At 36.7% G+C, this 25,546-nt stretch overlaps 1 protein-coding gene, 1 long non-coding RNA gene and 1 pseudogene across 11 annotated transcripts in view; 1 reads left to right on the top strand and 2 right to left on the bottom strand.

Moving 5' to 3' along the window:
• The window catches only part of LOC110835802 (cell adhesion molecule Dscam1-like), a 32,381-nt pseudogene extending 20,450 nt beyond the window's left edge, over positions 1 to 11,931 (bottom strand). The window contains exons 1-8 of the transcript XR_015532836.1: positions 11,676 to 11,931; positions 9,357 to 9,549; positions 9,169 to 9,243; positions 8,038 to 8,109; positions 3,398 to 3,566; positions 2,833 to 2,972; positions 836 to 953; positions 51 to 382 (exon numbers count right to left, since the gene is read on the bottom strand). The product of XR_015532836.1 is annotated as a cell adhesion molecule Dscam1-like (transcript). The remainder of the gene's footprint in view (positions 1 to 50; positions 383 to 835; positions 954 to 2,832; positions 2,973 to 3,397; positions 3,567 to 8,037; positions 8,110 to 9,168; positions 9,244 to 9,356; positions 9,550 to 11,675) is intronic.
• Positions 11,932 to 12,260: 329 nt separating this feature from the next.
• LOC147871080 (uncharacterized) lies at positions 12,261 to 22,674 on the top strand. The gene is made up of 3 exons (XR_015532833.1): positions 12,261 to 12,414; positions 12,787 to 19,394; positions 22,545 to 22,674. It is a non-coding gene; the product is annotated as an uncharacterized LOC147871080 (long non-coding RNA).
• Positions 14,051 to 25,546, bottom strand: part of LOC147871077 (kelch-like protein 10) — a 96,716-nt gene continuing 85,220 nt past the window's right edge. For all 9 annotated transcript variants that reach the window (XM_087341301.1, XM_087341304.1, XM_087341300.1 and 6 more), the window contains 2 exons: positions 25,207 to 25,414; positions 14,051 to 23,704 (listed from right to left, as the gene is read on the bottom strand). In XM_087341301.1, coding sequence (XP_087197427.1) covers positions 23,509 to 23,704; positions 25,207 to 25,414 — 404 coding nt within the window. In that variant the 3' untranslated portion in view covers positions 14,051 to 23,508. The remainder of the gene's footprint in view (positions 23,705 to 25,206; positions 25,415 to 25,546) is intronic.

The raw sequence follows: 25,546 nt of genomic DNA, 5'->3' as shown, positions 1-25,546 counted from the left end.
TAAATGATAAAAGTCCAATTGTAATAGCGTTATGAAAAATACTAACGCACCTCCTAGGGTGAGCTCAGCACTACCTTGGGCACTCTCATCACCGCTGCGTGCCATACACTGGTACATGCCACGATCTGATTTCTGAACATTTCTCAAGACCAGCACCTCTCCCTGTTGCATAATGCTGACATGGGGGCTCTCCAGCAAAGGGTGTGCATCTTTCAGCCAAGAGATGTGTATGCCTTCACCCAGCAGATTGCTCACTACGCAGATATAGCGACCTTCATCCTGTAGCTGAAGACGTGGGAACTGAAGTACAGACTGTAGGGGGCGTACAAGTACCATACCAAGCCCCACCTCCTGTAGCACACCGACCTGGTCGCGGTACCATCTGCAGACATAGTACACTATATGAATATCTGCTTGAAAGTGAGACTATAAAAATGTTTGCTCATGACGCATCTCTTGGACTTTGCAGATTATTCTAGGTTTATAAAATTACTACATTTTAGAAATTGTCCAAGGTTTGGGCTCTAGCTTTAATACCCAGGGCCCAACACAGCAGGACTTTATTATTTGATGAAGGAAATAAAGCCACTTTCAGAAAGATAATTAAAGAACTGAGACAACGGACATAGTTCAAGAGACGTCAGAATTTTTTATACACTGTAAGAATGCCTTTTGGATCAGGATCAAAAATATTTCCAGATAAAGTTATAGAATGTTACGAGGGAAATATAGCGTTCTCTGACAGAGATGAACGTCTGTCTATGTATGCTGTCAATTTCAGGCAATGACTGTGCAGTGCATATTGCAAGTATATGATGGCTTTGATCTGACAGACCTGTAGGTGGGAGGGGGTGAACCCTGAGCAGCACAAACAAGGTCAGTGGGACTCCCTGCCCGAGCATTCACAATAGGAATGGAGTGCTCAATCCGGGGTGGGATGTTGCCCTGAGGCTCTGAAACAGCACAGCAATCACAATAACAGAAACAAGAACAAAGCTGATATATAAAAGCCAATTTGCTCCGCTTTGATGCCTTCAAAGTATGCTCTCACAGAAAAAATATTTAAATGGGTGTGGATGTTGCAGAAAATGTTCTGGCATATACAGTAACATGTTACATGGCTCATAAAATTTTTTCGAGTAATGGTGCTTAATGGCAACAAAAACACAAATTTCCAATGTAGTTCTTTGGCTTCATGAAACTTTGGTAAGACCTGTAATAGATAATTTCAAAGGAATAATGAATAAGGAAAATTCTGTGTCATGGATACTGTTTATTTTAGTGTTACAAAGGGTTTAATGTGAATTTGTGGTGGTGTGTAAGAATGAAATGTGGGATATTCAGACAAATGGTGTTAGGCATTAATTTTTAATGGTAATCATGATTGTCATTTTATGTTGCAATGATAAAATCTGTTTGCTGATCCAGAATAGGTCAAAGGAACAGTGTTGTTGTACACAAGATTATAATTATAACCTGTGAACTAATCAGAAGGTTTAAAAGGAACAAAGAGTCTGAGACATTTAAGGAATGGGAAAGAAATATGGAAGAAAGTGCGTTAGGAGATTAAGATACAAAATAAATCATTCCCCATTGAATTTTAATGGAGGACTCTGAGAGTGAGCAAGAGTGCACCGCCAGAACCAACCAGACCACTAACCTGGAGCTTTTCAGGGCCCCGACCACATTCAACCGAACTCCCATGTCCCACCGGACGCACTTCCCGAGCCCTCCCTCTCTCACACTCGCCCACGCACTCCTATTGGTCCACTCCCACTGGCTCGGGACAAGCTACTCCATTCACATTCTGGCACCTATAAATCTAGCCCCCCACACCCTATTGGCATAATCATCGCCCTGATGATGGAGGCAGTATGACTTCCGAAACGTTGGTTAACATCGACCAGACTACACAGCGCAACAACCCAGAAGACGGAAATCTTCATACCCTGATGACGGAGGCAGTATGACCTCAGAAACGCTGGTAAACATCGACCAGACTACACAGCGCAACAACCCAGAAGACAGAAATCTTGAGACTCATCGCCCTGATGATGGAGGCAGTATGACTTCCGAAACGTTGGTTAACATCGACCAGACTACACAGCGCAACAACCCAGAAGACGGAAATCTTCATACCCTGATGACGGAGGCAGTATGACCTCAGAAACGCTGGTAAACATCGACCAGACTACACAGCGCAACAACCCAGAAGACAGAAATCTTGAGACTCATCGCCCTGATGACGGAGGCAGTATGACATCTGAAACGTTGGTTAACATCGACCAGACTACACAGCCCAACAACCCAGAAGACGGAAATCTTCATACCCTGATGACGGAGGCAGTATGACCTCAGAAACGCTGGTAAACAGCTACCAGAATACACAGCGCAACCCAGAAGACAGAAATCTTCATACTCATCGCCCTGATGACGGAGGCAGTATGACCTCTGAAACGTTGGTTAACATCGACCAGACTACGAAACAACCCAGAAGACAGAAATCTTTTGATCATACATGGTACACATGTCATATTAGTTTACTGTGATAGATGTAATAATATAACAGTAATAATTACTCATAGATACTTGTATATGAACAACTATTACAGATTTTCTACTTAAGGCAACATTCTCAGGATCATCTGTCACTGAAGCTTGTGAGCCGTGGAACTACAGGCAGCTTTTAACACCACAAATGTCACACACAGAAATAATAACTGGGAATACTAGTATGAATGTAATGAAATTATTTCCTCACTGGCACTTGTGCTTGGAAGAAGAACAATGAAGATATTTTCATGGGAATCATGACAAATCACCGTAACTCACGGCTGATGATGATCTGTCCTGGCATGCTTAGTTTTTTCTCTCCAGTCAGTCGGTGCACAGTCTGGCAGTAGAAGCGAGCAAACCCATCATTGGTCACAGTGTCCCTGATATGCAGCGAACCTGAGGATGTTAAGGTGAACCTGCACCATGGCAACACAGAGTAAAATAGAGATCGGTAATCATAATTAAGTTTACAAAGATTTTATGAACTATATTTGTTTAAAACTCTTGATATTGCACATATTTAACAAAATAAAAGAAAACGATTTTTGTGAACCTGTACAGTGCTTTATGTAAAGGGATTAGCTTTTCAACACTGGGATTCTATCTGCAATAAACGACCATCAAGGACAATGCGATATGTATAATTGCAAAGAATATAATTGAAAAAAATGTGCATTCCATATAATGAATTGGCCATTGTCACAAACCTTTAGAGAATAATTTTTCACTGGGATTAAATGTTGTAAAAGATCCTGAAGAGTATCATATTTGCAATGTGGCAATCGTCAGTGGGTAATTCTTCCCATAGCTTGGTCCAGTCCTCACTACAAACAGCACTTACTTGCCACCAGGATGTATGACGGTTCTTCCCAGCAAGTGTTCGTCCTTTAACCAGCTGGACACTTGGACCAACCCCCTCAAAAAGTTAGGGATGTTGCACTTCAGTACAGCAACATTGCCTCCCATTACAAAGACATTACGCACCTGCATCTGATACGGCTGCACCACATCTGCAAGGGGAACAGAGGACATCAGCGAAGCTGTCTGAAAAAGTCTTTACAAGACAAAGTTTTGTTAACGTTATTAAGACAAAATATTTTAAATAAACAAAATACCAATATACAAACAATAAATGAAATCAAATTAATAACAAACACCATTATAAATCAAAATTACTTTCAGTTTAATAACAAATATTGGCAACAGAATACAGGACTACCCATGGGCGCTCCTACATCAGGCATATTATCTGAAATTTTCCTCCAATACATAGAACATAATAATATAATAAACATTTTAAATAAAAACCATTATCAATATTATAGTAGATACGTAGATGACATACTAATAATCTATAATACAAAAAAGACTGATATTCAACAAGTACTTAAAGAATTTAATAATATAAACCAAAATATACAATTTACATTAGAACTTGAACAAAATAACTCAATAAATTATTTAGATTTAACAATAATAAGAAAAAACAAACAATTTCTAATTCAAAATTTACAGAAAACCAACAAATACAAGCACAATAATACATGCCTCATCCTGTCACCCCATCGAACACAAACAAATGGCTATCAACTACTTACTAAACAGAAAAAATATATACCCAATATCTATAAAAAAACAAACAAATAGAATTAAACATCATTCAACAAATTCTTAAAGAAAACGGATATAATAGCTATAAACTAAATAAAAAACCAAATAATACAACAAAACCCAACGAAAACGAAAACATACAAAACAAATGGGCCACTTTTACATACATAGGTAAAGAAACCAAATTCATAACTAAATTATTTAAAGAAAATAAAATAAAAACAGCATACAAAACTAAAAACACAATAAAAAACATCCTCAAACAAAAACCAATTACAAACATAAACAACCAATATCAACTACCAGGTATATATAAATTGAAATGTAAAGATTGCCCTCTAATATACATAGGTCAAACAGGTCGCACCTTCACACAAAGATACAAAGAACACATAGCAGCCATAAAACACAATAAAGATAGTTCTGCATACTCTAAACACATTCTCAATACAGGACATGCATATAATACAATCAATGAAACAATGGACATAATGAAAATAGTAAAAAACAAAAGACATAGGGACACAATAGAAAAATATTACATATATCAAAATTATAAACAAAATTTATGCCTCAATGATAATGGTATTGAACTCAATAATCCTATCTTTAAAACACTTCAGTACCTTGACCCCAACCCGGACAAACCACCTTTCACCCACTAGCCCCACAGTCGTTTACCAGCCCCAATCCTGTGTAGTTCAGTTTCTTCATTCACTTACTACGAGTGGGATATTACTTCTTGGGTGAGTTTACATGTTTGTTTTTATTTTTATTATTTATTATTTTTATTATATTTACTATTTTACCAATTACTTTTACCAATTATTTTGTTTTCTATATTCTATATTCTCAATTTTTAATTGTCATTAATGGAATTAAAACTTTACTTCACAGTCACAAAAAATGATGCCAACACAAAGTACAAAAATATAAACCTAGTAATGACTAATGATAGCACAAAAACAAGAAACGGTAAAGAACAAGAACACCATCAAGAATGAAGACAGTGAAATATGAATAACGTTAAAAATCAGTAAAATGGTGATCGGTTTATACTGCATACACCCGTCGATGGCTGAATACAGCAGAAACTAGTAGTGTATTTAAATGATGTTTTAAATCTTTTAATATTATTTTATTATTATAATTGTGAGTGACTGTAATTTTTAATATATATTTCAACTTTGCTATAATTAAGTCTTTTAGATTCTCCCTTGCTGTCCAGGTGAGCTGTATGCATGGGGCATGGGCTATGCAGGTCAACTGGGGACAGGCAAAGAAGAGGACGAACATACACCACAGATAATCAAAGGAAAGCTATTAAAGTCATGCCTTGTGCTGCATGTCTCTGGCGGTGGGCAACACACTGTAGTACTGGCCAAATCAGTCAACCAACAGCTTTAACATATACGGAATTTTACTTTCTTTCACTACATTTTAGTATTAGTAGTATTTTATATAGTTGTTTGATTTCTAATTTTATTTATAATGTTTCAGCTTTGTATTTTATTAATGGTATATTTGGGTTATTTCCTTGTATTTTAATTTTAGCGTAATTTGGTATTATTTTATTTTTTAAGCATATTTATTATTATAATAGTACAAAATAAAAGACATAGAGACACAATAGAAAAATATCATATACAGCAAACATTTAAACAAAACATTTGCCTAAACGATAATAATATTTACCTTAATAACCCCATCTTTAATGCCCTTCAGAAGCTTGACCCCACCCCCAACAACCACCTTTCACTGACCTTCCCTACAAGCAACCGCGATCAGTAGTGAGCCACATCTGTTCAGATACGTTAGTGCTTCCAGACACATTAAGATGTTTCTACACTCTCATCTTTGGTATGTTCAATTTTACTTTCCAATATATTATTTTGTTTCTATATTCTTTCATATTCATTACTATTTCTTTAAATCATTTGTATTACAGGCCGATGTAGAACATCAAAAAACATGCACTCCAATTTAAAAAAAAATGAATCTGGAAGTGAACATCACCAAAAAATGTTGCATATCAGAAATTGTAATTAAGTTTTAAGTTTATAATTTTAACTTTTACACCTGAAGATGGTTTATATAGAAACCGAAACATGTTGTAAAAAGATGTTCCAATTGTAAATCGATTGTTCGATGAGGAACACAAAATGATATTTTAATTATCTTAATTGTAAATTTATATATGAATTGTGATTAGACGGACAAAAACCGAATAATTAATACAATTTTAAATTAAGTTTCGTTCATTTAATGCTTTTCTTTGTATGGCACATTCCTAAATTGTAATGCAGGATGTGCATATGTCAGTTGCTAACTGAAGACCAAGTTTCCTGCTACAGTATCACTTGCATTCCCAGTTCCTACTTCCTCTTATAATCACGATAAAGGCAAGAATAAATTGGTATTGGCCAGAACAATTAGCTTCTTGTGACTGCAAACTTAGAAGACACTTCTGCAAGCATACCTGCTACTCGATTACCACCCTCTTGCTCAATACCACTCGACCGACATAAATCTCTCTTGAAAGCACTGAATCTTTACAGTCTTCAGAGTCAGAATTTGAGTTCTGTGGTAGGTCATGCACTGTCTCCTCCTGTATCACTATGTTTCAGTAATTGTGAAACACAGTTCAGAATGTAATATGGACATCCAAAGATTCTGCAATTATTTATTGTCATTCAGTATTCATACCTCACCCTCAGCCTATCTCCAAAATGCACTAAGAAAGCAAAGGTGGCTTGAAACAAGAGAAATTATGATTCTTTCTTTTATGACAAATGTATTTCGATAAACATTAAATGTTCCAATGTTCCAAAAACTTCATCAGTATATGGGAAAGTTACCTTTAATTTTGGGACTGACAAATAAAGCTGTTCCTCTTCAGTATGGCATACCATTAATGAAAAGAGAATGCAAATTTATTATTTTAGTACAGGACACAGCAGTACTAGATTTGACTTTCATGTTGGGAGTTGTCTCTACTTCCAAAATATGCAACCAGTACTTCAAATATACCTTGGACATCAAAACATATCTGTATAATGAATCACTCAGTCACAAATGTTTGAGGAATTCGCATGTCAGTCACATAAGTTATAATGAATATTTGTCATTACTACTGCTAGGCTATAGGGATACAAGAAATTAATCTGTCTTGTACAGCTGAAATAATCCTTACAAAACACAACAAGTTCCAGATTTGTGCGTTTCACGATCTGAAAAAGCGAAAAACGAGAACAGCAAATATCAGCCTGTAACTTTGTGAATTTTAATCGTGCCATAGTGTGTCTTTAAACTAGGCATTATCTGACTCTAAAGAACGTTTCTATGAAGACAGGAACGTACCACTTTAAGTTTATGAACCAGTTCATTCTTACATTTTTAGAAGGTTTGGTAATGCAGCCGCAAACAGATCATTCGCACAATATGTTCTCTGAGCAGTGAAGCTAAATACTGATTGTATTATATCGTTAAAACATAATTTATGAAGGAACATTACGTTCAAGTTGCATCTTGGTTGAATGACTTGCAACTCTTACTTCTTTCTGAGCGCTAAGCCTGTATCTGGTTTGAGACCCTCCATACGCAGAGAGTGAAATCTGATGATCTTGTGATTATCATATCTGGGTCAAGGGGGCACCACACACAGCAGTATACATGGCTAGAGTGTAAGCAAAAGTTGGCAACTGCTTGCTGACATGGCGCATTCCAAACCTACGGAAACACGGGCAAAGCATAAAGTCACAAATCCTATAAAATGCTTTCATAATTAAAATTCATTAGACCATCGCATATGCATTAGTACATAAAATGCTAATTTTAAAGCTGCAATGGATATGAAATTAATTCTCTTACTTTGCTTGATGGGCCTAACTTGCAAGCAGTCAATCAATCCTAGGAGCAGGACACTGTGGGAGTACTTACAACCTATGTATAGAGAAATATTAGATCAAAGAGATGAGACAACTGTCCACATTCAGAAATGGCAGGAAATAAAATATGTTCCCTCAATATTCATTTTTATTCCAATCTTTAAATTGTTCAGATTAATGGATTACCTAAGACACTGTAAAGTAATTCTAAAGAACTATCTAGAAAGAGAATGTATGGGCTAACATTTAACAGATCTTCAAAAGTAATGAATGCAGAAGGCCATCTACAAATTGATGAAATACGGAGCAAAGGAATCTATTGTGCGATCTGGTATGACAGATCCTTGAACATGCGTCTGTCAAACCTACCTCAATTAACAATTTTAATAATGAATTTGGATAGAAACACTGCCACCATAACACAATGCGTATTTCACCTATATAGACCACATGCTGCATATGGTTGGTCAGCACTTTCATTTCGCATTTAGGAGGCCCATAACAAAGAAGTTACGCGTCATTTTCCTTAGTCTCTCATGTCACATACTGGTATAATACTATCAAATAGATGTCAACCACCAAAGCCTTACCTAATCACCATTCATGGAAAATCTTTCCACCATTCAATGCCGCATTAACTCTGAAGTACAGTGCCACTAATTAAATAAATAATCAATCAATGTAATAGCACACACAGTTATAAAGTGTGCCTGTGCTGTATGATCATAAGAGATCGACACCAATTGACCTCCTGTGTGGGGGCTCCAGCACATGCTGATAACTCGACTCAAGTGTCCAAATATTCCGCTCAGTAGTTTGTTACAAACATCTTCAATCAATACTCTTCCCTCACAAAAACCAAGTTTCAGATCCACATAAAGAAGGACAAACAATTGTAATTTTATAAACTGAGCATTTTCATAAATACATGAGAATCTGACAAATCCCTTAACATTGTGGTTTTAATTGTCAGAGCTCTGCAGAACAAGCAGCATGCATACTGTTATAGTGTAACTAATGATTACATCTAGACTATCAGGCTCCAACTTTTATCATACAAGACCGTGTCCATTGTCCTATTCAGTCTCTATATTTACACTCATAAACAACTCACCTTCATCAGGGCTAACAGAATCATATTGTACCGCTTCTCCATCGCCACAGGAATACAATGAAGTACCACTTGCAACTGCAACATGAACTGGTCATGTACTTTCAAACAGACCATTCCTAATCATTCATACATGTCTGTGGCTGATTCAAATCAAAATAATCAATGAATCTAACAGAGTCACTACTCACAAAGTAATACCTGTTTCCCAGATTTTCTTCTGATGTTTGAGCACTTCAAACTGTTCTGTTGTTGCCAGAACCAATCACACCCCTTGTCCTGAACTTCCAGAGTTGAGGCTGTTGTTACTGTAGTAAGACTTAATGCTGCTGTTACATTTTGGAGATACCAACTCACTGTCAGTTTCCTTATGACGATCAGCACCTGTGTAAGTTAAATCATGGTATCTTGCAGAGAGAAATAAGCAGTAATTGATGACTGTCCAAAAAAAAATTAGAGGTTAACTTTTGAAACAAATAATCATTATTTCAAATTAATTAACAAAATAATTACTTAAAATTATACAATTTTCACTAACATTCATAATAAAACCCTTTACATTTAAGGCAATCTTAACAAGACTAATCTCTACAACAACACCTGTATCACTGAATTCAGAATTCAATAGATTTATCTTATTATGTATATACAAAAATATTCAGAATCTAAGGGATAACTGTAACCCACGAAAGGAATTGGGGGTGAAATATATAGAGATCAATCTCATATTTTCTGCTAATTGTTAAAAACAGTGTTACATGCTCTATTTAGGTGAAAGTAACTTGATGTAAATTCCAGAGCTTGTCGCCCCTGAGCAATCCTTGACAGGTCGTTGACTAGTCTGCAGTACAAAATAACAATCTTTTAGCAGTATAGATAGGTTTGTTATACACAAATATTTTATTTTTCCCCACCACTACCATTGTGTGCTTCAATTTTCCATCATCTTCATGGTGTTCACATGCAACAGGGTTACTACGTAATGTAAGTGTAAAGTGTTCTTGGCCATTTAAACTAATTTTAAAACACACACACTGAATGCTTTTTTTTAAATAAGTGACCTACCAAAATGTAATACAGAAATGTTCTGCAGAACAGAACAATGTGATGATGCTACACAAAAGCAAACAAACACAGAGCAGGGTTGTCAAAACAAATATACAAGACAGGCACATTTTTAAACCAGAGTTTTGTGTACTGCTGTAACGATCTGAAATCTGTGCCTCACGAGTGCCTAGTGACTGCCCTTGCATCAAGGCCCACTACATCCAAGACATGCCAATAACTCTCACTTTGTATCACGTTTTTCAACAAATGTGTTGCAAGTAATACCCAGAAATCAATGTTGAGGAATCTATAAAAACATGTCCAGATGTCAGTCATGAGGAACACACCCCAAGATATCCAGAATATGAAGAGATGTGGCAATAATTAACACAACACTTTTACATAAAATTTCTTGTGTGCATTTCTTGTCCATATTTTCAAACCAAACCTAACCTAACAAATTAATTATGCACTCAGAACAGTACATGTGGCAAGACAAGGATATCTCCCACCATAATGAACTGTAAATTTCCTTAGTAGTTTCAATGCACGAGAGACTGGGTGCAAAGTTCATTAATGCCCATCCCTTTCTTGTTTCACCTCAGAAGCTACAGGAAATATATGCTTGTAAATAGAACAGGCACAGAAAAGACTTCCTGATCATCTCAATCTCAACATACGTTATGAATTAACAGTGGTTTTAACATTAAACAGATTACACACCCTCATAGCCCATTTCCTTAATTATCCTCCCATCTATGCCTATGTCTCCCAAGTGATCTTCTCCATTTAGGTTTCAACAACCAAATTTAGATGTACATAAGTCATGACCTCGTCATGTAACGTTTTGTTTAAAATTGTTTCTCACTCTACTGAAAATTATGAAACATCATTCTAATTTCTTGATATAGTATTGTTTGGTAACATTTTATATAACTTTACTTGAGGAACGGTAGTCCCACAGTATGGCAAAAATTCAGTATGTGAAAAAATTATATGGAAACTTATTTAACTATACAGATTTGAAGCTGTAGAAAGAATAGAATTTATTTACATTCTATGGATCCTTCATGGACCTAAGCCAAAACGTAGAACATGTCATAGCACACATACAATATTTGTTTCTAACACAAATATAAATTACAAATAGTATTAAAAATATATTAAAATTGGCCGTCAATCACAATATAAGATAATTAAAAGATTAAAATATCATTTTACGTTCCGTATCGAGTACTCGATTTACATATAAATTTTATAAATTTATAAATTACAAAGTAATGACAGTAATTTACAGTCAACTACAACATTGCCACACAAAAAAGCATAACCAGTACTTATAATAGCTGAACTTTTTGGATGGAGTAAAGTCTTCTATAGAGAAGGAGTGAGATAGGATGCATAAATATACCGAAAAAACTTGATAAATCAGTGCGTTCCTTCTTTAACAACGAGAATACTACCTTGTCCTTCATTTCTTGTCAGCTGTTTTCCGGTCATCGCCCGTATACGCGAGTCGAGCAGATTTAAAACCAAATGCAAACAACAACACCTCACATATTATTACAACTCCAACTGTAAAAGCATACTGTGTGTTGACAACCTACGATAATTCCATCTTGTGTAAATTTTCCACGCATTCACGTAAACAAATCACTGGTTTTCGATGTAATATATGTGGACTCGTACGAAAGGTCACTGTGACCAACGTGGTAAACTGATGCGATGTATACTTTAGGGATAATGTCTAAGTGAAATATCGCAAGCTAATATATTATATTTTATCAATTTCAAATATTCCACTTTGCCTATAACTGCTAGAAAATGTTTAGTTTGGGAAGAGTTGCATTGAAGCATTAGTTAATATGAAAGAAACTTCCATGCTTGAGTGTTGGTAATGAAAGTAAATCGACATTCTGACTGATTAATAAAGCGTGTTATTAAAACATATGTTTTCACATTATAAAAAACATACATGTTAGATTAATTAAATTCTATTGGTCTGATGTTGAGGATAATTGGCGAATTAAGAAACAATAGTTTCAAATTTTACTACAGTATTACTTCCGTTAAAAATGGCTGCCTATGTTTATTAATTAGAATAATGTCGTTTTTGACATGTTTATTGTGATCGCTCTAGAAAAGATACTTAGCGACAAAGGTATAAAGCGGTCACACCATCTTGGTGTAAGTTGTTATTGTGTAAGTTTCTCGTTCTGTTTTGAATTATATTAACAGAATTTATTTAAAAACACTTTTGGTTTTAAGTGCATGATTTTTCTTGCAGCAAAGACTGCACAAACACGTGACAATATAATAATATTTACTCACTTCATAGAATCTTATTTTAATCTGTCACAAATGTGGATGATAAACACAATGATTCCTACCTTTCACTGCTGCCTAATGCTGTGTGTAAGTCTGCACAGGTGAGTCCGAATGGATATTCCAAACATTGAGGCGATTGTCATTGGCTCTGCTTGTCTGGAGACCACTTCAAGCCGCAAACTTTTAAACAAAAGATATTTATAGTAATTGCAATGGATGACAATAATTTTAAAACATATTTTTCAGCTCTCAACGATAACAGCAAAATTTCATGTGAGGTTCTGACTGTGGTGGGGATGTTGATGCTGTTCTTCTGGGTCATGATGCAATGTGGAGTTGAACTGTCTTTATCTTCAGAGCTGAAGATTGAAATTGTATGTATCTCCAAAAGTCTGGTGTCTATGTGAGTCCACATGGTGTCACAGTCCAAAAACACAATGACACTATTTTGCAATAATAACAAAATTAATAACATTTAAATGATTTTCTACTAACCTCGTGTTGATGACCAATCAACCTTCTCTCTGGAACAAGACTAGGAGTTCTCACATCACATTGTAAGATAAGTCCATCCCTACTTCCTGACAACACATCACCACCATTCCAAGCAAGCGATCCAACTCTGTCTGGATGGGTCAGCAGCTCATTAACTTGGGAATTTACGGCAACGTCCCAGACTTGCACGTAGCCATGATATGTGCCAATTACCAAGAAATTTTCCTGCAAATACAAAACACCAGGTCATAAATGTGTCCAATAATAAGTCAGTCCTAAATTATGTCAGAGGTGATATGATGTGTTATATGTTTGGTAACATTTCCTGGTCAGAATATGCAAATTCTTACCTATTATCTACAGCTGCTGCAGAATATGGCAATAATGTTTCATTTATATAACATTATGACATCATGGTACATGAGAATCCAGACAAATACATTTTCCTTGCAAGTCTTCGTGGGTGGATAGCCTATATATATAACGCCTCCGGAACTGGCCCCATCTCATACCCACCTTGAATGTGTGTTACTGCAATGTTTGCAAAAATTACTGTTAACACTAAACAACTGACATGGCTCTCACCCACAAGCCAAAGTTATACAGACAAATGCAAGTATCATGAAATAAACATGGCTACTTCTGGGCAAAAATCTCTATATGACAAACTACTAAAATTTTGGGCTTAGTCTCCCTCACTTGGCAGGCGGAGGACATAATTCTTTTCCACCTTCCACCAGAAGGTCTGGAACAAGAAATCCAAATTCTCCAGATTTCTCTTAATGCACACAACAGTGAACTTCAGAAATAACAAGGTGCTTCCTTTGTCACGGACATAAAACATAAAATGAAAAGCAGAAAGAACAAACAGAAATGGGGTTAGCATTTGTGTTGTGTACCAGACACGGGAAAAACCGTGTAAGTACAGTGTGTGTTTGAATAACGTTGGTCGAGCGGATTTTGATTGGTTGGTTGGTTGGTTATTCGTCGCCGATTGAATAAGTACTGCAGAGAGTTGACTCGTACAAGGTTTTATTACTAGTAAATAGTAAATTACACTAGTTGGCTGCGTAAGGCTATCGCAGTGGCCGACTCTGAACTGAAGTGCCGTCGTGAAGACTGACTCGTAACAGATCTAAAAGAGTGTTGGGTAATGCTCTTGCTGGTGTATATATATTGGTCAGCAAGGGCGTATCCCGGGTACAATATGTGAACTTTTGTACTCTGTACTGATACTTGTCTCACTCCCGGACCTTAGCTGATGCTTATTTTGAAATGATTGTGGGGTGACAGTGTCAAAGTGTCACCATTTCCTTTAAAAACAACCCAATTATCAGGCGGGGATAGCATCGGTGAAAGTCCGAGTTACAAAACAGTGTTCACATACAGGGTTTACTGAGATATACCAATATTATATTATTATTCATATACAACATTTGACACTGATTTGAGATGGGTACAAGGAAGACGAGTAGAAGCAGAATTGCAGGATCAACAAGAGCCCAAATTTCGGAAAAGTCAAAATGTGGACTTTGGCAACTTTCAGAATTCAGAACAGAAGTCCACAGACTTTCTGGGAATGAGACAAGCTTGAGGAAAGTTACTTTATGACAGGCAATAAAAAGCCAAGTCAGACAAATAACAGCCCTTTCCTGTGTTGCTCTAAAAGAAAGGGAACTTCTTTTGCTCTAGCTCAAAGGCAAATTCTACAAGTCATATGTTAGCTACAGTTGAACAAAACCTCCAATAATACAGTATAACAAAGCACAGTAATAGAGTGTTAAAGGGGAAGAGACTATGGAAAGCCCATGAAATATTGGCCACCTAATAACAGGATCTGCTCTCCAATAAACAAATGTGTCAATTGTAAACTAACAGTTACGTCATATAGTATTCTAGTGACGGGTGACCAAAGTCTGCATCTACTTTAAGCACTGCATGATAATTTTCCTATACAAATAATAATGCATTTATGCACAACACATACTTTAAAGATTAACAACAAACATAGCAATAACCAAATTCAAGATTTCTGAGATAGTATAGCTACATCATATTGTGATATTAATTAAAATAATTATTATATTTGTTTACCGTTAAATCACAATAAAATAGTAAGATAAGATAATTAAAATGATTAAAATATCATCTTATGTTCCATATCGAGCATTCGATTTACATCGGAACATTCACAACATGTTTCGGTTTATCAAACCGTCATCAGGTGTAAATTATAAACTTTTAAACTCAAATTACAATTATTTATAGTTTTTACAATTTTATAATTTTATCATCTTTCTCAGTATATTTTATGAAAGTTGTGTCTAGATATTATTAATATAACATTATTGTTGAGGTGGTGTTATTGATGTTTATACCAGTCATATATGAAATAGCAATCGGTTCAGACGTGTTCAGAGGAGAGATCCAGAAGTGTTACCATCTCGGAACGAGGTTCGTTATTGACTCTCTCTCTGTTTTTTTTTCTTTCTTTCTTTAAAACAATAATTTAATAAAAATGTACAATGGAATGTGTGAAAATAAAGAGAATAATTTATGAGGTACACAGTATGCTATTCAGCAATTAATACGCCAGCTACCCATTTTAATTTTAAATACATGTCAATTTCAGATATGAATGTGTGGGAAAGAAGGATCTTCGATATCCTAGAGCAGGCAACTGGACCACCATCAATATTCAAAATATTACAACATACAACATACAAATCTACAAATTCTGTCAGGTTTTGGTTGCTATGCTGTTACTTCCTATGTGACTTCGTCTTGGTAATGTTGAGGATGTGGTAATAGCACTATACTTCCTTGTAGGGATGCCCGATTGCTCGGATCTAGATGTCACTGCAGCAACAAGTTCTAAGGCAGCCAAGCTATTTCGCTGCTTCCAGACCCCTTTCCCTGGGAATTTTGAAGTTGTCATTACTGGTTGTCATCCTACCTCCGGCTATCCCAGTGATGGCTGTCTCCTCTGGACCCATGTATCAGTCAAACTCACAAGGGGTCCCATGTTGCCTTCTGATGGCAGTGACTGAAGGAGAGATGGTCCTGCTGACACTGGACGAACCCTCTCAGTCTGTGTAGTAGCATTGCAGGACTTTTTAGCAGCTGCATGTGTCACAGAATCCGAATTTGTGTACTTTGTCATCTGCAGCTGAAGAAGCTGTATTGTTCGTTCCTTCTCCTCCATCTGCTGCTGCAGGAACACCACCTGCCGCTGAACCTCGTTCCGAGATGGTAACACTTCTGGATCTCTCCTCTGAACACGTCTGAACCGATTGCTATTTCATATATGACTGGTATAAACATCAATAACACCACCTCAACAATAATGTTATATTAATAATATCTATACACAACTTTCATAAAATATACTGAGAAAGATGATAAAATTATAAAATTGTAAAAACTATAAATAATTGTAATTTGAGTTTAAAAGATTATAATTTACACCTGATGACGGTTTGATAAACCGAAACATGTTGTGAATGTTCCGATGTAAATCGAATGCTCGATATGGAACATAAGATGATATTTTAATCATTTTAATTATCTTATCTTACTATTTTATTGTGATTTGACAGTAAACAAATATAATAATTATTTTAATTATTTTATTCAAGATTTCTGTCTTTACAAAGTACCAGGAAACATGAAGTTATACTTTCCCACTGTGAATGTCAAGTTGAAAATTTACTTATAATGTTCTTGTATGGTCTAAAAATTAATTTAAATAACAGTTTATTTGTTTCACTTAATAAAATTTAATTTGCAATATTCTTCTGGTGTTCTGTGAGTTAATGAGTGACAGGATGTCGATGAATTCCTAATGTCTACAAGTAAGTCGTAATTTATCCTTTGTTTGTATTTTTGTGACATTTATATGACTTGTATTTGTATAACATGTATTGTATTATTATGACTTATTCTACATCCTATTGTCATCTGACTAACTTATGGATCCATGGAATGTAATAAAGATGTATGTATTAATTTTCTACCTGAGTTTAAGCTAGTGCATAGCACTAAATACATTCACTGAAATCACCACTTTATGATCGAATAAAATAGTCCCAAATGTCTATTGGAATAACAGAATGGAATTGCTATCCTCTGAGGTACAGATTTTTTCCTGTGAAGTTCAGAATAAATTTCCTTTTAACAAAATTGAACATATGACATTTGTGTTTGTTTCAGGAGGTGTACAATTACATCCCTGAAATGCCCCATAAAAGCTGTGCTTAATTACCTGCTCAATAATGGTTGCTGTCACTTTTGAAGCAGTTTTCCCCGCATACCAATACACTTTGTGAAACAGTTTATCCTCTGCTGGAAACGTTTCTGTAACTCCTCTTTAGGAATGCTTTTCAGGATGGCCATTGCATGTCCCTGAAATTTTGTGGCCCTTCAAACGAGTGTTCAGTTTTGGGAATAGCCAAATGTGGTGGATGGTCCAGTGTCAACATCAATTTCTGGCCCAAAACTCGTAGACGGCAAGTGCGTCATTACCAGGGTCATTGTCACGATGCGTAACTTTGCCAGTGTTTCCAAATAACGCTGGTTTGCTGCTTGACCTTCTTGAACAAAATCAAAGTGAACAGTTCTCTTGCAATCAAAAGAGAAGCAAAATACAGGCAAAGATCGTCTTCACCTGACCCTCCTGGAGTATTTTATGTCACTGGCAGACACACCACATTTTCATGGCAACAGCACCTTCAACCTCTGTCAACACCCGCACAGTAAGATAACTAAAATAATTTATGAATATAGGCATGCAAGTCATTCGGTCACAGAGTTGAAGGTTACTTCTGAAACATGTGCCCAAGAACTAATTTCTGGTTGATGATTATAAGGATAAAAAATGAGATGAAGATAACACAGCACGTACAAAATCAATTTTCATTGCCTTAAAATTCTTTGGTACACAGTCCTATTATTATAGACTCTTAATTACATTAGATTTTATTTAATACACGAGCTGGAGTCCTTTCTTCATTTCCTCCTTTCTTACTTTCTTAAATCCTTTCTTTCTTGTTTCCTTCATCCCATACCTCATTCCAGACCCTCATTTTTGAAGGAGAGAGCACAGTTGCAGTGTTATTACAAAGGCTGCATGCGGTCAGACTGTCAACTGGCTCTTAGTCTGTTAATGCTCAACTTACACATTGGCAGCACTGTGTTTTCGTTCTAAGCGCTTGAAAGAAGAGCATCCCACGAGAATTAACAGGTTGTGTGGGACTGCATGCTATAAACTGTGTGAGAGGCTGACAGCATGCTCAGCTAGTTAAAAAATTAGACCCGTATAAATATGCTAGTCCTTTTATGGTGAGTTGTTAGCATCCGACCTGATTTCCAGCGACCCTCCATTTCTGGATGCCTTCTCCTGCTTCCAGAGGAAGTGCCATGCAGTGGGAAAAGATGACTTAATAAGTTGGCATTGGTAATGTAAATCACATTAAGCTAATTCAGCTTCAGGTTCACTGTTGGACTAGACATTTGTTTAATTTTCAGGGGCCTAGTCTGCATTTTAAAACAAAAATACACTTTTATAAACATGTCTTAATAAGACATCGTTACTTATCTCTTACACGCCATATTAATTAAGTTCCACTATATCTGAATTTACTCACTAATTTTTTGGCCTTTGTTACTAGTATTGCAGGCTTGTTCTTACATAGCTCCAGTCCTGATGCCTAATGGATCATAATGAAGAGGAAATTCTCAGCAGTGTTGAAGTTCGGGATGTGATGAGTCATATTTCGGCTCCAGTTTTCAGATGTTGTCTCTTTGTAATTCAACTGATAATGTTAATAGTTTATTTGAATCTATGCAATAAATGATGTTTTGTTATTTACCATGAACCATACACATGAATATAAACATTTTTGATAAACTGCTACATATTTGCCCATTTTTATCATTTTTAAGTTCTTCCAAAACATGTAAGAAAACTAATGCAGTTAGAACTCCATTCTTTACTGTCTGCATCCTTCAGAGTAAGATGCAAAACATTCAGAAACAGTTCCTTTACAATTTTCCATCCACCTAAACTGTCAGCAAATTACTGTAGTTGAGGTAACGTACTTTGTTTTCTATGGTACCATCTTTTGGTCTTCTCAGGAATAGAACGGATATGAGTGGAAGTCCTGGAAGTGAAACTAAAATGTTAAGAGGATCATTCTTTAGAAGGAATTGTTACTGATATGTATCTTGTTGCTGAGGTAGGTTAAAAGGTCAAGAGTTGCACCAATCATACGTAGCAAAGTGATGATGCTGAGAGGCAGTGGCAGACAAATGGTGGGTCGAACAACTGAAAAGAAACTGCAGCTGACACCGAGGAACATGTGAGTTAATACATTAGATGAGTGCACAGTGAAAACATGTTATAATAACGCTCGTAGAAGCAAACAATGCTTGCTGACACAATACACACCATATACGTAATTAAGAGGGCAATATGACGATGATGTGTTACACTTTGTTTTCTCTAGAAAGATCTGGACACTTTCTGGTCATTAGATACTAAAATGCTGTCTGTTGTCATAGCATAATTAAACAAATAAAGTTTCAATGAAATTACAGTAATTCCAGTACAGTCTTTCACAGCTAAGAGTTCTAACTCTGTGTTGCTGCTTCTCCAACTTGAACATGGCCTTTGCAATTGTTCACTCCTTGAGAGCCTTAATTGCGTCTTCATACTGGCAAGTCTGTCTTGATGCCAAGTTTTTCATGGTCCAGATGCCTTCACATGCTAGGCGATGAAATTAATTAGGTGTATTAATATGAAGAATAAATGCAGATTAATTGCCTGACACCTCTGCAATAAATAATATATGTGCGGGTGATTCTTAATTGCACGCATTTCATTTAAGAATTGTGTTCTACTCCTAAAATCAAGCCAAGATAAAGCTCCTATAATGAAATGGTCACATGTGCATTGTTCGTGGCTGCAGCAATGAAGCATCAATTCAAAAGTAATATTAGGACAGGAATAACTGGTGAACATCTTATGAGTTAGTACTGTCATTTTTCGAAACTTCGTAATTATCTTCTAAAATCATTAATGTGTGTTAACTGAAATTGGCATTCCTCTTTCTCCAAAGCTGTAATTTACACGAGTTTTAAATTATACTTCATTCAGACACTGCTACATCACAGAAGTTTCCATTCATGCATAAATCTCCAAGAGCTTGCTGATTGAACTGATAAACAGTATATTCATTCATTCGAGTGGTTCTAAAAATGTCACCAAACACATTGCATTCATTACACAAAACTTCAAATATAATCTCAATCTCAAAACATCAGTTAATAATATTCCAGAATCAAGATTACATTGAAACTAATTTTCATACCAACATAACCTATCCAGACATAAAAATTATTATTATTATTATTCACTGTTCTGTCTTATGACAGGTCCATTGCTCTGCCCAAAAAGAGCTCTCCAGTTTTCCCTAATCTCAGCTTCTCGTTTTAATTCCTGGAACGTCATCTTCTTTCCTTGTTTAAGGTCGTCGGTTAGCTGTATCAGTCTTCTTCCCAGTCCTCGCTTTCCTTCAACCTGGCCTTCGATGATATCACTCAGTAATCCATTCCTTCTCATAATATGTCCCAGCCAGTTAGCTTTCCTTCGTGTAATCGCCTGCAGAATGTTTCTTTGCTCGTTGACTCTCCTCAATACTTCTTCGTTGGTCACTCGATCCGTCCACCTGATCTTCTATATTCTTCTCCAACACCACATTTCAAAACTCTCCAGGCATTTCTGTTCCTTCTTCCTGAGTGTCCAAGTCTCTGCTCCATACGTAACACTTCACTAGTTTCTTCTTCATCTCCAAGCCCAACTTGCTAGTGAGAAGTATCCTCTTCTTGACGAAAGCTGCCTTGGCCATGGCTATCCTTGCTTTTACTTCCTTAGTGCATAGGGCGTCCGTCGTGACTATGCTTCCCAAGTACTTGAAATGCTCCACATTCTCCATCTGTTGGTTTCCAATTACAACGTTCAATGGTTCTGCTCTCGGTGCTATCCTCATTACCTTTGATTTTTCAATGTTGATTTCCATTCCATACTCTCTACCTGTTTCCACTAACTTGTCCATCATGTTCTGTAATTCCTCCTCTTCCTTCGCCAATACTACTAAGTCGTCTGCATACTTTACAGTCTTTATCACTCTTCCTCCAATTTTGAAGTCTCCTGTTCCCTCCAGAGCTTCCTTGGCAAGCCATTCCCCGTACAGGTTAAAAAGCAGCATCCCTGTCTTACACCTCTACCTATCTCAATGCTGTTGGTGTCTCCTGAGTCCAGTCTCACTTTGACTTTTTGCTGCATGTACAGGTTTTCGATTAGTCTTCTATCTCTCCAATCAATTCCAATTCTCTGTAGGATCCTCATTAATTTCTTCCATTTTACTCGATCGAAAGCCTTCTTCTAGTCGATGAAGCAGGCACATACTTCTTCCTTGACATCGAGAACTCTCTCTGAAATTATTCTCATAACTCCGATGGCATCTCTGCTTCCTCTTCCTCTCCTGAATCCAAATTGGTCGTCTCCCATCACTTCCTCTATCTTCTTTTCTAGTCTTTTAGTCATTATCTTCGCCACATGTGAGATTAGGCTGATGGTCCTGTAATCGCCGCACTTCTTTGAATTCTTTTTCTTCTGTAATGGAATCATTGTTACTTCCAGAAAGTCCTTGGGCCACTCACCGGAGTAGTGTATAAAAATTCGCAGGATTTGAGGTTCTCACGGTGGGTAGTACGAAGATGGCCGTCGTTTGACATCCGCCGACGTTTCAGACGAACTTAATTCCTTCATCATCAAGGCATTCCTCTTCGCTCTTGATCTAAGTTTCCCCCACTCCACTGTCCCATATTCTTTCATTATCTATTGCTTTTATCCGTGCCACGGACTACGTGATTTCACAGACTTCAACGGCTTGAAGTTCTGAGTGCGTGATGGATTCTTCTGCTTTCGTAAGCTGTCCCTGTGCGTCGCCTTCTGCCTTTTAGTGTGCACTAGGAGTGAATGCAAACAACCATCAAACTATCAAACTGGCTATCATAAAATACAGATGTAATGTTTTTGAAACAGTTAATAATCTCACGTAATTAGCGCGTTATATTATAAATGTAGAGCACCTTTTAGCAGCTCGTTCCGTACATCTCTGATACCAAATTTAATAAAATTCGTTTCACAGAAGACGTAACTTACCTTCATTTACATCATGCATTAATTTAAGCACATTATGCTGTTTATGTTAAATTTTATCAGTTAAACTAATTTCCTTTGACACGCTGATTGTCTGCATTCGAAAGAAAGAAACAAATGAACAGAGGCAGCCGTGTCCGTCCAGTTTCTGTGACTCGAAGGGGGACTTAATAGATTTACAAATTTAAGTACGAATTGTCCCATGTCTGTGCTCTGCACGGAGCAGTTTAATGGCTCTCCCTAAAACAAATATGTGTACAGTTCGTGTCATAATTTGTTTTTACAGACAAAATGTACGTCGCTGGTGGATGTAGTGTTGGTAATATTCAAAACTCGCTGGAAGTTTATGACCCGGACACCGACCGATGGACGTTCGTTGCTCCAATGCATTCTGTACGTTGGTCTTTTTCTTGTGTCGAGTTCCACGGCTGTCTGTACGCCCTAGGTGAGAACTCTGGACATTCCGAGTGATGGTCCTCTATCATTTTTACAGAACTTGCTGTTGTGAAATGTTTTCCTGGTTTTCTTTGAGTGACTGAGATTTTATGAACAGCATTTTCCTCATGTCATCACAGAGTTAGTTTGTCAGTAATTTTAACCCCGATTCGTTGTTTCGATTACATTCTCGACAAAGAACACTTAACTAACTAACTAATTAACTAACAATATCTATTGTGGTATCTCAAGTTACGTATGCTCAATTTTTCACACAGTAGCAGTTTTACAACTAAATATTTTGTTCTTGTACAAGGAAATTTCAGTTTGCCGCTGTCATCCCCAAAAAGCTGATGGTTTAAAGCAGTCCCTTCGTAGGCTTTCTTTTTCGTCACTTGTTTGTGTAACGCCGTTTGGAACAGTCCATCTAGTGTTGATATTTAAAGTTAATTTCGCACGCAGTTTCATGAAGCACACAACAGTTGTCAGGCACAATTTCCTGATGCTACAAGTACGAAAATAATATTTTAGCTATTTCATCCTTTAATTCGTTCCTGCTCTTAATATTAACAATGCAAGAGGGAATGAATTTTCTTCGTTGTATTTAATTCATTCGTTCCGTTTACGGAATTACAAATTTTAAGAGTGTAACGTCCGTTGGTTAAGACGGACGGAGTGTGAAGCACAGAGACAAATTAATGGAGGAAAAACGCAAAAAAGGACGCTAAATGTAAAAGAATCAACGAACATGTTAAGTTAACTTAAAGTGTTCGCTGTGGTTGTAATCAACCGCAAAAACTACTGATTTTCCCAATCTAAGATTCTTTTACATTTCGCGTTCTTTTTTGCGTTTCTCCTTCTCCTTCCTCTACGTTTCTCCTCCTTTTTTTGCATTTCTCCTCCATCATTTTCTCTCTGTGCTTGTAGGCGTAATCGCCTGCATTCGGTAGGTTCTCGATGACACAAGTCGAAATTCCGTATCTACAAACATTCAAGTCTGCCACCTGGTGCCTGCAATTTGAAACATTAAAAATGAAAACAACTTTCATCGTCCATTAGTATAATCTACACTCAAGACAAATTTTATCACATTTCACTGACAGGTACAGAAAACATGAGATGATGTAACTCACGAAGGAATGCGTCTTCTACCATAAATAATTTATTTAATACAAATTTAATAGAAATGTAATTTGAATGTCAGTGCATTTATGTAAAATTTAACAATTTTCTTAAAAATATCTTTGTGAGTCGTAAATTGTGTTAACCTAAAAATATCCATGTCTTTGTGTAGAATGGGAAACTGCTTGAAGCTGAGGGCACAGTTTCCACCGAAATGTCGTTGCTTGTATTTTGTTTCCAGACAAACTTAACAAAAATTCCCCCAATCGGAATTCAATGCACGATTATTATTATTATTATGAATTGTTTAATTGGTCCACAAGCAGCCAAAAACTTCAGGCGTATTGCCGTCATAACTCGGATGCTTATTATTATTATTATTATTTTGTGTTCTGTCTGACGACGCACGATTGCCTCACCATATTTCAGAACAGTTCCCACGTGATCTTTCTTTCACTCATGCACATAAAACCCCAGCCATATTGCTATTATAAGGTAATACATTTTATTACATCAAAATGGAGGGAGAGGTTATGACTAATTTAAAACGATGTCAAATGACTTGTGTTCTGGCTAGCGACGTTTGGTACATTTCATTAAGCCATTAGCTTAGGTCAGAAAAATAAATTTAATCATAAATTTTATTTGGGGAGATAAGCGTGTCTTGTTTGAGACACGCGCACATGACAATATTTCCCTCTTTTAGCAATACATTTTCAAAAAAGATTTTGTCCCAACAAAAATTGTTCTGGAGAGGTTCTGCTACACGTAAGACAGACAAAAACCAAAATTAAATTTATTTCCGTAGGATTTCTGGCTCTTGCACAAACAAGTATGAAGAAATAAGGCTTCTGGGATGTTTTTGGAGCCCCTTACCAACTCCGTCAACAGATTTCAGGAGACTGCGTGGTTAAACACGCCAAGAGACAGCCATTTTGAAATAAACTTCCATCAGAAATGGGAACATGAGGCGGTAGGCGTCGTTAAACCTGAAACTGGCCTAACACTTTGACGAAAGCCGAAGATTGTGGCGATGCTGATTTGCTGAACGCCAGAAGATTCCTGCCCAAGAGAGTGCCACTGATCAAACAAACTTAGTCAAAGAGCCTCTTATTAATGCAGTCACGGCTCACGTCTGATTAACATTTCCTAGTCATTCGCCCTCTGCTTTAACGATTCAGCTTGACTGCACAATCTCCCTGCCTGCGTTCATTCTACCCCCTTCCTCAATCCCATTTTTCGCGCGTTTATTCAAGACCCTTAGTAAGCAGGAAGAACCTCTGAAACGTCGGTCACTTTCTTCGACAATATCAGCAAGATCGCGGTTATTTTGACCGGAAATGATTCACTTCCTAGTGCTTTCCAAAAGTAACAGAAACAAAGAAACAAACCATCGATTTTCCTTGTCATCGAAACATGCGACTTGGGGTACGAATTTGGTCCTGTCATAATATCCAGTGATGACGAAGATCATATCGTCGATCACTTCTGCGTTGAGTTTATATGCATAGAAGTTCATGTAAGGGATCTTGGTCCACGTGTCTTCTGCAGGGACGTACTTTTCGGTACTGAGCTTGGATGATGTCAAGTTGTGTCCTCCTGCACACACACATTCAGTAACAGGTCACAGGATATAAAAAAAACTACCAAACGATAAATTATTCTAACCCCATTCAGCGGGGCCCATCTTGATATTCATTACTCTGTCAAATGGCCACGAAATGTCTGGCC

This window comes from Zootermopsis nevadensis, unplaced genomic scaffold (assembly GCF_977971745.1).
Source record: "Zootermopsis nevadensis isolate Lab colony 2312 unplaced genomic scaffold, Znev_1.0 Znev_ptg000068l, whole genome shotgun sequence".
Classification (NCBI taxonomy): Eukaryota; Metazoa; Arthropoda; class Insecta; order Blattodea; family Termopsidae; genus Zootermopsis; species Zootermopsis nevadensis.
Note: the sequence above shows the minus strand (reverse complement) of the source record. Positions and strands in the feature narration are given on the sequence as shown.